Raw genomic sequence first — 14,369 nt, 5'->3', positions numbered from 1 at the left:
CTACCCTGCCCCTTTCCATCTAAAATATTTCACACTGCACAAGTAGATCAGGTAGCTCACAGAAGAACCACTTAATCCAGACTAGTTCACATCATCCTAATGCCAGATAATGCTTGAGGCCATATTCCGCTGATCTGTTTTCCATCCTGTAATCTCCCCTCCTCTTGAATTTGAGAAAAAATAGCCTAAAAACCCTGCTAGTCAAAAGGCTGCTAAAAGAGCTAGGTTTGGGATTTTTTCCTGAAAGTGAAATAATTTGGTTCTAAGCAGGCTTCCAGGGGAATTGAATTCCATATTGATGGGAAAAAGCACTACATTTAGGGGTTCCAGTTAGGATGAAATGATTAAGGTTGGCTTGATGGGGAGAAGAAGGGGCAGCTGCAGGCGGCCTTTGGTTTAAATTCAATTATCACCATACAAAACCTCACTGCGCCTGTGATATATCAAATATGAATCTACATTATACAGGCCATCACATATTTGTCCTTGCTCACTAATTTATATCAAAGCAAATGAATCACTTTTTTAAGTGAAAAAATTACTTTATTAAATCACATCCTCATGTATAAATATTATGCCTATAAAACATCCAAATAAAGATATTGTTATGAATCCTTCTGCCTGCGGGTCTCCCCGCGAGCAGGCACTCACCCTTGCCGTTTCCTGCTTCACCCGACGCGGCATGGACGCCGACGTCGGGCCTGCCTGTGCGGCCGGAGCCACTGTCTTGCCTTGCCCATGCGGCCTGGAGGCCGCCCCGGATCATCCTCTTCACCGCGGCCGGAGCCACGGACTTTCTGCCTCTCTATCGCAGCCGGGACCGCCGCCGATGCCATCTGATCTTCGCGGCACGGAGGTCGCAAGCCCCGGGCTCTTGTAGCGGCTGGAGCCACCCCCGGGGCCTCCTGCAGCGGCTGGAGCCACTGCCGTCATCGGGCCTGCTCCTCAGGCCCAGCCCTGAGTCTGTGCGTGGAGTCGTCGGTGCAGGCCACTGTCCACGGTCCTGCACAGCTCTCCTGCTGCTCCTTAGGCACCGGTGCGCGCCTCTCCTGGATTTAAAGGGCCAGGCACAGGAAGTGTGCTGGCCCTACCTAGGGAGTGGACTTCCTGCTCAGCCCTATAAAAGGGCTGCTCCGTCATTCAGTCTTCGCCTTGCATCGGAGTTGCTTCACTCTGGAGGCTCCTGCCTGCCAGAGCTCCGTCAGGTCTTCCTTGTCTTCTCCATGGAGTTCTTGTTGCTTCGTCTCGCCATGTCAAGTTACGTCTTCGTTGCCTGAGGTCCCTGTCCAGGTGTCCTGGTGTTTCGTCTTGATCTTCTGTTCTTGATGTTCCAGGTTCCTTGATGTCCTGCTCCTGTGTCTTCGTCTTTAGCGCTCTTGAGCCTTCTGATACCTGTTAGGCCGGGGGTCCCTTGGATGATGTGTGCCCGAGCGTGGACTAGCCTACAGGTGGACTGGTGTCCTGTGCTCCTGAGCTGTCATGTCCTGCCAGCCGCTGGTGGAGCTTCGGACGACATCGGCTCCATCATTGGAGTTCTGCTTCGACTGGATCCTTCCCTGCGCTTGTCCCGCTCCCAGCGTGGTCCGTGACCAGCCTCCTCGAGCTGTGTAGGGTGCGCAGTGGGACAGGGTGGTCCGCTACTCAGTCCCACGGGTGGGCTGAGTAGGGCGCCCTGAGAGACAGTGCCAATGTCCTTCCGCCCAGCTTCTCGTCTCATCTGGACTTTGTCAGTGCCTCGTCTTGTCCTGGATGCCGTTGCATCACTCTTGGCATCATGTCTTGTTCCTGATGTCGTCGCATCGACCCTGGTCCGGGATGCCGTCGCTTCGGACACTGGTCCGTGATGTCTTCGCATCAGCTTTGCTGTCAAGTCTTCGTCCGTGATGCCGTTGCATCGATCCTGCTGTCATGTCTTCGTGTCAAGGCCCATCTGCCCTCAACCTCAGGCCAGGCCTGCTGTTCCATGTTGTTCCATGCAGCAGGTCCGAAATGGCTCGGAATGGTCAGAGGACCGTTCACATTCCAACATCATCTGTTGTTGGCCATGGGAGCTTGCCGGCATGGCAGAGGGTAAGACCTTTAGCCATGGTGGAACACGCCATCAACCCTCGGTTCAGTCCTGAATCCGTCTGGGGTCGGGCTGAGGCCCAAGGGCACACTAAACCACCCTCACTTAACAGATATATATTGGTTTTTCATCCACACATCGATCAACAACATATTCCAATTCCCCATTCTCACCACACTACCCCATACGCATCACTCACGCATACTTTTACCCAATTCATACATACCCTTAAAAACATATACCACCACTACCCCAAATTCCTTTGTAACCATCAGAGTAAAAGTGAATACTTCAGTCCATGAACCATAAGTTTTTTACTTCCCGTAGATGAATTAGTGATACACTTGTCAAAACTCTTGAATACTGGGAATCCTGCCTCGCAAAAATTAATGACCTGCTCGCCAGCCTAAACCTGGTATTTAACACCGCCAAAACAGAACTCATGCTAATCTCTCCAGAAATGAACCACAATGCCAAAACCCCTACAAACAACTCACTCTCCCCCCAAGTCAGACCTAGGAGCTTTAATTGATAATAAGATGAACATGAAAGCATTTGTCAATCGTACTACCAAGGACTGCTTCCACAAACTCCAAGTGCTGAAAAGGATAAAACCGCTTTTCCATTTCCATGACATTAGAACAGTTCTTCAAGCAATTATTTTTGCAAAACTAGATTACTGTAACGCTATCCTACTAGGTCTCCCTTCGTCGTATACTAAACCGCTACAGATGGTCCAAAATGCGGCGGCAAGAATCCTTACCAACACAAGAAGAAGAGACCACATCTCCCCCATACTAAAAAACCTTCATTGGTTCCCTATCCATTTCAGAATTATATACAAGTCCATCACCATCATATACAAAACCATCCACCACCTTACATCACTCGAAATTCAACACCCTCTAAGCCAACATAACTCCAAAAGACCAACCAGAGAAGCATACAGAGGAACCCTCCAGGTACCTAATACGAAATTCACGTGGCATATAACCCTGAGAGAACGGGCCTTTTCGACAGCTGGACCTTCTCTCTGGAACTCCATTCCCACGAATCTTCGCCATGAACCTTGCCTCCTTACATTTCGAAAAAGACTCAAAACCTGGCTATTTAAACAAGCCTTCCCAGAACACTCCTAAATCTCACTTCATCTACTCAAAAAATGTTTCCACTCCAGCTCTGTAAATAATTAATTAACTAAGATGTTAACTTACTCATGCCTTTCTCTCTCTTCTCCTAGTTCCATAACCCTTGTTCATTGTAACTTCATTTCCTATGCACGAGTTTTCAGTTTTATGTTGTCCTGCACTCCTTGTTATAATGTAAACCGGCATGATGTGATTTTTCATGAATGCCGGTATATAAAAACCCTAAATAAATAAATAAATAAATGTTCAAATGTTCCAAAAATGATGCTTCAAATGTGAAAAATTTTTTTTGCTGATCAAAGTTGATTATTTCACATATTTATTTATTTAACAATTTTATATACCGACCTTCATAGTAGATTACCATATCGGATCGGTTTACAGTTTAACAAAGGGAAAAAAACTAGAGTAACAAATTCACGTAAACGAAAGATAACCAAAGCAGGAATAAGTCAAAGTTACAATCAACAGGGGGCGAGAACTTGGAAGCTTGCAACAAGCTGGAAAGAAGAAAAGGCCAGTAAAGTAATTTTACCGTAGAGTGTACAAGTTACAAACTTAAGAACGGTGCTTTAATCTGAATATGGAGTATGGAGTTCACTTTAAATATGGAGTTCACTTTAAATGTATGTATGGAGTTCACTTTAAATGTGGAGTTCACTTTAAATGTAAAAGACTGTCAATAACCACTTATGGTCACAGACGCCACTTCCCAGACAAAATCTTTCTCACAGGACACTTGAAAAGAAAGTCACTTTGAATCCCTGTCCATTGCAATTAATGGTCATCAACTTTACTTCTCCAATGTGGCCTGTCTTGCAGCACACCCAAAACAACCTGTTTTACAGCACATCCGATGCCATGGCGTTTCGGCGGCTGTCCTGCCACCTGCATCAGGGGATAATGTCTACTCAGCTTTCGGGTTATCACCGGCTTGATGTTATCTTCAAATGTATCTTCTGAATTAATAATGAATAAGTCTGGGAACAATACAGATCAATAAGAACTCAAGAAAACACATATTCTTATGAATACCATAAAAGACCCAATTGGGATTCAAACTGACTTTCTTTTCAAATGTCCTGTGAGACAGACAAGGTACTTGGTCCGAAGGCGAATACTCTGTGCATTTCCATACTCTGGCCTCAGAACTATAGTTGGGCAGTCGGTTTTCATCTTCAGGCAAGGGATCTCAGAGCATATAAAGGATGAGTTGGCTGCCAGAGACCTGCGTGAGACGCTAGAGGGTCTAATCAGTCTAGCCATCCATCTAGAATTAAGATTCCAGGAACAGGCCCAGTGAGCCACAGCACTCTCCGCTGATGCCAATCAGTCTCAGTGCAGCTGGAAGCTGAACACTCGACTCAGTAAGTTGATAGTATACACCTGCATTGTGAGTTTAAAAAATGTGCATAAACCATAAAATGTGTACATTTTAAAAGGCATGCACAAATCATGTTTTCATGCCTAAGATTTATACACACAAAATATGCTTTCTACTCAGAAAGCATTTTTGTGCGCATAAATCATATTTTATGCATGGAAAATTATTTGTGCACATAAACTGTTTTCTGCAAATAAAATATGACTTATGCGCACAAAAAATATTCTTGATGCAGAAAGCATTTTTTGTGCACATAAATCATATTTTTTGCATGGAAAACATGGTTTTTGTGCACAATGCATGTTTTCTATGCATAAAATCCAAACTGCAGGTCTCAGTACCACCTTCTGCCCATAGACTGACACTAGTGCTGGAAACTTTACTCCATCTCAGACTAGTTCTCAGTGCTCAGAAATCAAGAGGTAAACTAGAGCACCTCTTTGCATTAGGGAATAATACCTAATGTTGTCATTAGCATGAAATTTCCAAGCCAGGGAACTAACTTAAACGCACAGGAGAGTTTATGCATTAAAAAATGCGTGCACAACCAAGGATAAACTGTGCATTGTAGTGAGCATACCTTTTATACATCGGCCTCTGTAACTGCCACATTCATGAAAGGCCTAAATCTTCTTTGTCCTCCAATTAGAATTCCTCCTACCACATACTATCTAAATACAGTACCTGAATGTAATACATTTTGAAGCGCTGAAAAAAGTGCAAAAAGCGGAATATAAATAAATAAATAAAAATATCATTCTTGTTCAGCTCATGAAATCACCTTATGAACCTCTACCATAGTAGAATTGAAATTTCTGTCTTGGAAAATTTTATTTTTGATAGCTATAAATTCAGCCCACAGATTTAAGTGAGTTGCAAGCGTCTGTTTCATATTCTTTGTATACACACATTGTCAGTTAGAATTTTAATAGTTTTTAAAACTGATGCAGTTTCTGCCAAAAATGGTCCCTCATTTTCACTTGAATCAGTTCATTGTATTACCAAAATTTTTTGAGATCACTTGCCAGTCAAAGTGTAATTTGGAATTAAATAATACACCATGAATACTGTTTAGCATATTAGTCTTTTTTTGCTTTATTGATTTGTTCGTGTATTTTGTTAAAAGGGATTTGCATTTTTCTTGGGATTCCATAGATTAGCATTTTCACCATTGCTTTTCAGCTTTTCTCATTGTTTGTTTAGTGTGTCTTAGCTCTCCACTGTACCAAGGTTATTTTGTTTAGAGGTATTGCATTCTTTTTTTCAATATTTTTTCTGGATTGGGCATAGGTTATCGGCCTTTTCATTGATGATTTTATCCCAGGAGTCAAAAGCTCAAGAGGCGTTAACATGTTTAAAATCAGTTATCTTATTTTTAATAGCTTCTTCAAGTATTTTCGGTTCTTTCTTTTTTCTGTATGTGAATGATTGATTAATATGTGATATTGTTTGCTGTTTGTTGAGGAGGGATATTTCTGATTTTATTAGTTGGAGATCAGACCAGTATGAAGTGGGATGAATTTATTATGCAGTTATTGTGATTGGCGAATATTAGGTCAAGGATGTGTTCTGCTTTATGAGTGGGGTTGGTTACAAATTGTGACCATCCCATTGCTTCCATGGTATCTAGAAAAATTTCACATGCTGTAGTTTTAGATATGCTGTCTATATGTAGGTTAAAGACCCCTATGATTAAGGTGGATTCAGGTGATGGAAATATTTTTGTGAAAATTTCGATTAGGGTTGAGCAGTCTTTTTGGAGTGTTCCAGGTGGGAAATAGACCGTACCTATATTTAGCTGTGTTGATTTTAGTTTTGCCACCTTGTAGGGAGGATTAATCTCATCTTTATAGGGTTTAAGTATCAGCTCTTTTTTACTGATTATTAATAGACCCCTACCTTTATGTTTGTGTCTGGGGAAGTGAAAGATATCATAGTTGGGGTGATCAATTTGATTTAACAGGACATTATCTCTGTCTTTCATCCATGATTCAGTAATGCAAAAGATGGTAGGTTTTAGTTCTTCTAGTAGATCATTTATCAATGGAGTTTTCTTTGACAGTGATTGAACATCTAGTAACAGGAGAGTAAGCATTAGGCAAGAAGAGATTACAGGAGAGTTATTACTTATCGTGGGGTAGATCAGTTTTGTGCTCTTTTCCTTGCTTATGTTGTAAGATTCTATGAAGATTTCCATATATTTCTTGTCCTGTGATGGTTTCACTGAGGAAGATTGGCTCCATTGTAATAGCTGTTTGGTATGCGTGGTGTTAAAATATTTATTGCAGGCATCACTTCAGCTGCACACAAAGGGGCAAGCTCCTTTGTTGCATTCCTTTGTGCACACACCAACAGTGCGCACTCTCTGGCAGAAGCACTTTCGGCGTAGCTGCCGGGATTTTGGGTCTTCGGCGGTGGTGGGTGGGTGGGCAGAAGGCAATCGATGGGTGGGACTAGGCCACCTGGCACCGGTGTATTCTTCCCTCACCTGTGGGGGGGAGGGAGCGCCTCTCTTCCTGTTCCCACCGGTGCCTGTGGGTCCGTTGGTTCAGGTGAGGGGGCATCGACGGCCGCGATCCCCCTCGAGTATTGCTGCTGAGATTTTGGGTATTTGGCAGTGGTGGTGGGCGGGCAGAGTGTGATCGATGCGTGGGTCTAGGCTGCCTGGTGCTGGTTTCTTCTTCCCTCATCTGTGGGGGGGAGAGAGCGCCTCTCTTCTTGTTCCCGCCGGTGCCTGCAGCTCCGTTGTTGGCTCGGGGGCAGCAATGGCCTCGATCCCCCTCGAACATTGCTGCTGGGATTTTGGGTCTTCGGCGGTGGTGTTGGGTGGGCAGAGGGCGATCGATGGGCGGGACTAGGCTGCCTGGCACCGGTGTCTTCTTCCCTCACCTGTAGGGAGAGAGAGAGTGCCTCTCTTCCTGTTCCTGCCAGTGCCTGTTGCTCCGTTGTTGACTCAGGGGAGAGGGGCAGCGGCGGCTGCGATCCCCCTTGAGTGTTGTCACCGGAATGTTATAAAATTGCCTCATCTCCGGGCAGTCACTGACACACATGCCTATATGTGCACTCGAGCACCTGTTTGAAAGTTAACGTCGTTTTAAACTAATTCCTTCAACTCTCCCACCGTGTTCCACTGCTGATAAAAAAAAACTTTGGGAGTTAGTTTCAAAAGGATTTACACATTCAAATCTGGGTTTTAGGTACATAAATACATTTCTGAGATTGCTACAATACATGCTATTAAATTTTCATTAGGTTTTATGCATGTAAGGGCAATTTAAGGGCCTGATTTTTTTAAAGCAATTACATGCTTAAAAATGGGTTTTATATGTGTAAATGCACTTTACCTGTGCAAGTGAACTTTTGAAAATTGCTACGATATATGCCATTGAATTGTCAATAGGTTTTACCTGCAGTAGGTTAACTTAATGGGTGTAAATAGTTTTTGAAAGTTACATTTATATGTGTAACTCTATTGAAAATTCATCTGTATGTGCGTAAATGGGCTTTTGAAAATTGCAATGATATATGCAACTGTCACATGCGTAAATCCTTTCAAAGATTACCCCCAGAATTAATACTTACATGAAACCCTCAATTTACAATCCTGACTTGTGTGGCTGATTACTGTCCTGCTTTTCAATGGAGAAAGCAGAGTTGCCTACCTATAACAGGTGTTGTCCATAGAGAGCAGGACAAATCAGCCACACAATCCCACCCTCCTGCCTTCTAGAGAAAATTAGTTTGCTATAAAGATTGAGGAGACTTCCATGGTTGTAGCTGTGCTGAAACCCTCTGTGCCTGCTCAGAAAGACCTTTTAATAAAACTGAGTGTTTTTGCTTTTTAAGCATTTTAAATTAATTATTAATTTATGAAAATGTGATATAGAATTATCACATAACTTCACTGTCTCGGGTTGTTTTCTAACCCTTGCTGTGAAATCTACTGGAAAAGCAATGATTCAAAGCAGGAAGAACCTTGCTAATCTTATATATATTTTGAAGTCTTCTTCTTTTCACCTTAATGTTAATGGTTCAAGCAAATTTACATAATGACACTGTTTGCAACACTTTGGATGCTTTATTGACTTTAGCCCGCATTTTAAAAAGGCCATATGCATAAATTTTGGCGTTTACACATGTGGCCGGGCCTTGCATGCACCGTGTGCATTTTACAACGGGCCTGGCCACGTGTGTAAACCCTGGTACACGCAGAAGCGCAGGGAAGGGCGGGCTGGGACAGCGCAATTAGCTGCTGTCCCGGGGAAGCATGCACCAGCAGCCAGCCGGCGTGCGGAGGTTACTTCAACTCTGAAGTTGGAGTAAGTAGTAAAACAAAACAAAAATGAATAGGTAGGGGGTAGGAGTCAGGGAGGAGAGGGGAAAAGGTAGAAGTTTAGATAGGGGTATAGGGAATTTCCCTCCCTATCCGCTCCTGCGTGCGCGAGTTGCAGGCTGCCCGCATATGTGCGCTCGGATTTTAAAATGCAGCATGCATGTGCGTGCAGCCATCAGATTTTAAAACATGTGCATGCTGGCGCGCGCATATTATAAAATTGGCGCATTTATATGCGTGTACGGGTCTTAAAATTGACCCCTTTATGCTTTTCTTTCATTCACATAACCCTTGCAGTTGCATTAGCCATGTATAAAATATATCGTTCTGAAAAAGTTTGTACTTCAAATACTGTAAAGGAAACAAGCATTATATACCCTGTTTTATTATGGAAAGTTATTTCTAGATAAACTGTCTTTATAACTTTGTCTAAGGGCAATGAAATTAGGGAGCATAAGTTACACTAGTTTTCAAAGGGAAAGTACATGCATACTTTCCTTTTGAAAATTATCCCACCAAAACTACCTGCATAAAATTACACCTGCTAATTTGTGTGTATATTTTTCCGGAAAATTTACATACATACTTTTGAAAATATAAAAGTGTGCACTTAAGAGCAAACCGCTCCCCAGCCCTAGCCCAGGAACACCTCTGCTCATTGTAGGCCTGATTTTAAAAAGCATTTACTCGAGTAAAAACTTCACTCAAGTAAGTGGGCTTTTGAAAATTGTTACAATATATGCCATTGAATTGTCCAAAGGATTTACTCGCATAAGTGCACTTTACTTGAGTAAATGGAGTTTAAAAATTACTACAATAGTAGTTACATTTATGCGCATAACTCCTTTTGAAAATTAACCCTTTAACTTTGGGTTTTACACATGTAAATGCACATTACCCTTGTAAGTGGGCTTTTGAAAATTGCTACTATATATACCATTGAATTGTCCACATGATTTACCTACAGAAGTGCTACATTAGTAGTTCATTTACATGTGTAAATCCTTTAAACAGTTACCCCCTATGGGTAGACTTACAAGCAGGCTCTTTGCACATAAGTTTACCCACATATCTGGTAAGCAATTTTATAACAGGCCATATCCACAGATAAAGCAGATTTATTTACTGAAATGCCTTTGAAAATTACCCTTCAAAGGTGTAAGCAATGCAGTGTGTTCTGAATATATAAATTCAAATGTAGATCTTCCTAAGTAATAATCCTAAAGGTTTGTTGGCAATCATGCATGACCTAATAATATCCGTAATAATTTATCTTTGTTAAAGGTCGCCAAGCTATCCTCCACCAGGATGTGGTAAAAGCAAATCAAAATTGAAATCCGAACAAGATGGCATCTCTAAAACTCACAAACTGCTGAGAAGGACTTGTTCTAGCACAGTCAAGACAGAAGATGTGTGTGCAACAAAGTCTCACAGAAACTTTGGTCGTTCGTTATCTAGTGATCCCAGGGCTGAACAGACAGTGATACTAAAACCACACAAACTGTTGAACCGTCCATGCCCGGTGGCTCTAAAGCAAGATGAGTGCATTACTTTGAAGTCGCATAAACTGCTAGCCAGATCATGTTCCGGGGATCCTCGATGTGAGCACAACAGCACCTTGAAGCCCCATAAACTTTTGAGCAGGTCGTATTCCAGTAACCTTAGAATGGAGGAATTAGATGGACTCAAGAACCACAGGTTACTTCACAAGTCTTACTCTACTGCACCTAAATCTTCAAAAAATGAGCTTTTCAAGGAACCTATTGCAGAGGGCAGGAGGCTCTCTCTTACCTCAGGGCTGATTGGTATCCTAACACCATCATCATCTTCACAATCTGCAGTGCGTAACCAGTAATTTTAGTTTCATTTTTTTTAACAATGTTCTTAAACTTGTTATATATCATAAATGCTTTATTTTAAAATGTTAGGTTTGGGTGTAATTTCTATTAAATGACATAAGTATAATATTTTGATAATATATTTAAAAAAATTTGGTTATTTAATTTTTCCTTTTCTGGGTAGTGGAAGGTTTTACTAAAAAAAATTATCTAATTTTAACAGCTGTCATCTTTATATAGAGGATCCTGTTTCTATGTTTAAAAACAAGTTTTTAAAATATCTTAAAATACTCACTCCATTTTAGAATAGTTAGCATTGGCCTTTCAAATAGAGAGAGAGAGATGGAAAGATATAGGAGTCGCTTTATCAAAGTATATTAATGCATTAATGCTTGTGCTCACATTAGCACCTATTAAATAGATGTTAAAAGGTTTCCAACAGTAGTAACATTAAATTTTATGATGAAGTAGTGAGAAGCAAAACTGTAGAAATTACCTCATCTGCTATTGAGGATAATAAGTATTTGGGTAGGGGTAAAGTCTGCTTGTAAACTTTACACAAACTTTTAAATAAAATAATTCTGCATGTGATTTTGGATTCCGCCCATCAGAGCACCTTCCCCAGTGCGGATAAAAGTATGCACAGAATTGAGTTACATTTCTATCCACACTGAGCCCTGAGCTAATTTATATCAGCCGTATCATGTGCATAAATTTGTGTTTTATGTATGTAAATGGATTTAAATATCAGGCCCATCATGGGTAAATCATATGTGCATTAAATAGGGCAAATGTTAATGCAGATGCATTAATACCAAAAACTTAACTATAATACCTAAGTGGTGTAGTTACATTTTTGCATTAATATACATATTAAGTAATCCGCTGCAGTGTATTATGCATATAATTATCTTGTGAATATCTCATAAATATACTTATTCAAAATGGGATTAATGCTATGAATTTTGTTAATTTACTATAATTTTGCAATATATAGCCAAACATCCATCAAAACTTGAGTCTGAAGTAAAATGAAGAGCACTCCTTCAACAAAGAAGACCAAAAATACAGGGCCTGATTTCCTGTGGTGTTTGGCTGTGAAACAAAAGAACGCGCCATGCAGCTGCAATGTTTTTAAGGGGAGGGGTTTCACTAGTGTGGAAAACTCCCCACAGTATAGTGGACCCCTCTCACAAAAAAACATTGCAGTTTAATTCATCCAGGTGACAGTTGGCTAGGTTTTTTTTAGTTATCCAGCTGCATGTAGTTATCCTGCCAAATATATGGGGACAAGTTATCTGGATAACTTCACTAACTGGCTTACTGAATTTTGGCCTCCAAGTAAATGATCTCTCTCTACAAGCAGCTAGGCAAGTAGAGAGATCATTCAACTGTGCCAAAGTAGAATAATTCTTAAAACCTATAGAAAGGCCAAGGACAATTTTCTGGGCATGTTTGGACTTTCCTGCACAAGCAGCACCGTGTGGGACTCCCTTTTTGTCCAAGAATCTGATTGAACACAATTTACCATATCCACAAGAGACTACATTCTTCAGGAAAAATCTTTTTTTTTATGGTAGTGTTGGGCCTCCTCAGACACCCTCTTATTTGCCCTAGACAGGTTTATTTTAGCAAATAGCAAGTTTTCTTTTCTTTTTTTGGTGACAGTTGCAATGCTCCTTCGCTAACTCTGTTAAGGCTCTTCAGCAGCACTTAACACTTACTTTTGCCAAGATTTCATTTGATTTTGTATTGTCATTTTTGCTTACCATGTCACAGAAGCAAGCCAGCAGCTTCAAATGGGGTGCCTTATACAATCGCAATATGCCCAACATGCACTATCATAATGATTAATTTAATTAAATATATGACTTATATTCTGTAACTTCCAAAGTTGTATACTCATTCAGTGCTGACGACCTGCGTTAAAACATTTTACAATATTTTCATGTACCTTCATGTACCTAAATTCCATCTTAAAATCCCTGGGGCAGATTTTATAAATCTGCGCACACGCGTACTTTTGTTTGCGCACCAGGCGCGAACAAGAGTACGCGGGCTTTCAATAGATACGTGTGTAGCCGCGCGTATCTATTAAAATCCGGGGTCGGCGTGTGCAAGGCTGCCCAAAATCGGCAGCCTGCGCACGCCAAGCCGCGCAGTCTGTCTCCGTTCCCTCCGAGGCCACTCCAAAATCAGAGCGGAGGGAACTTTCCTTCGTCCTCCCCTCACCTTCCCCTCCCTTCCCCTACCTAACCCACCCCCCCGGCCCTATCTAAACCTCCCCCCACCTCTATCCCGAAAGTTACACCTGCTGGAAGCAGGCGTAACTTTACGCGCGCTGGGCCGGCTGCCTCGCTCCATGTTCCGGTCCGGGGGCTGGTCCAGGGGCTGCTGTCACACCCCTGGAACGCCCCCAGGCCGGAACCACGCCCCCGGACAAGCCCCCGAAACGCCGCGTCACTCCCGGTACGCCCCCCGACATGCCCCTCCATGCAAGCCCCGGGACTTATGCGTGTCACGGGGCATGTGCGCGCCGCCGAGCCTATGCAAAATAGGCTCGGCGCGCGCAGGGGGGATTTGGGGTAGGTTTTTGGGGGGTACGCGAGTATCTTACGCACGTACCCCTTTGAAAATCTACCCCCTGTCTATTACAATATCAAGCTAGTTGCAAACCTCCTTACCCGTTATAAATATCAGAGTCCCTTTGGTTTATTAACCAATACATTTATATAACATCTCATTTTTTTGTAAGCTAGGGACCAACTTGCTACCTTCCTTTAACTATGTGCTGATGAACGGGGGTGGAGGGGGGGGCGGCAATGTGGAGGGGTCTTACAGAAAATTAAAGTGAAGGGGAATATTCTTTCCTCTCTCACCCGGTCTATAATTTCATTGTTCAGCCTCGCAGCTGGTCTGTGCCATTTTAAGAAACTAGCTAGCCAGTTTAAGAAAATGTGTTTTTTAAAAAAAGGTTGCTCTTATTATAAAAAACTAGAAAATCTCTCTCCCAGCCAGTAATGACCTGAGAAAAGAAACAAAATACCTCCCAGTCACCTGTTGATCATTCCAAAAAAATATTTTAAAAAATCCCTCCTTCTCCTTTCCCCATGCAGTCTGCCCAGAGGTAGTCATTAAAAAATAATCCCTCTCTTCCTTTTCCCTTCCCAATCAGCCACCAGCTCTGTATGAAAAAAAGAAATGCTTCCCTCTCTCTCCATCTTCCCTGTCAACCAGCAATATTAATGCAGTTAATAACTCCACCCCCATGGACTTTTTATTCCATTTGTGGCCATTCCTGAAGCCCAGTCTTTAGGAGAGGAACAGCTGTAGCTAAATGTTAATGAACCACCGTGAGACTGAATTAGTGTCTGTACAATCTCAGGCCCCGTGGTGGCTCTGTCATCCTGGATTCTGTAGGGAAGGTGGAACCTGAGAGAAAGCAGACATTGTTTCAGTCTCATGATGGCTCATTAGCATTGAGCAGTAGTTGTTACCCTCCTAATGATCAGACCTAAGTAAAGGCCCCAAGTGAAAAAAAATAAACTCTGCAGGGCAGAGTGGGGAGAAGCTTAGGAAAATCTCTGCTGGCTGTGGT

General features: G+C 42.2%; 1 protein-coding gene across 2 annotated transcripts in view; it reads left to right on the top strand.

Annotated features, from left to right (window-relative positions):
- PARP8 (poly(ADP-ribose) polymerase family member 8) overlaps window positions 1-14,369 on the top strand; it is a 451,712-nt gene that overhangs the window by 209,776 nt on the left and 227,567 nt on the right. For both annotated transcript variants that reach the window (XM_029577668.1, XM_029577676.1), the window contains exon 13: window positions 10,218-10,773. In XM_029577668.1, coding sequence (XP_029433528.1) covers window positions 10,218-10,773 — 556 coding nt within the window. The remainder of the gene's footprint in view (window positions 1-10,217; window positions 10,774-14,369) is intronic.

This window comes from Rhinatrema bivittatum, chromosome 1, assembly GCF_901001135.1.
Source record: "Rhinatrema bivittatum chromosome 1, aRhiBiv1.1, whole genome shotgun sequence".
Lineage (NCBI taxonomy): Eukaryota > Metazoa > Chordata > Amphibia > Gymnophiona > Rhinatrematidae > Rhinatrema > Rhinatrema bivittatum.
The sequence above is the reverse complement of the archived record's forward strand: the minus strand, read 5'-3'. Positions and strand labels throughout refer to the sequence as shown.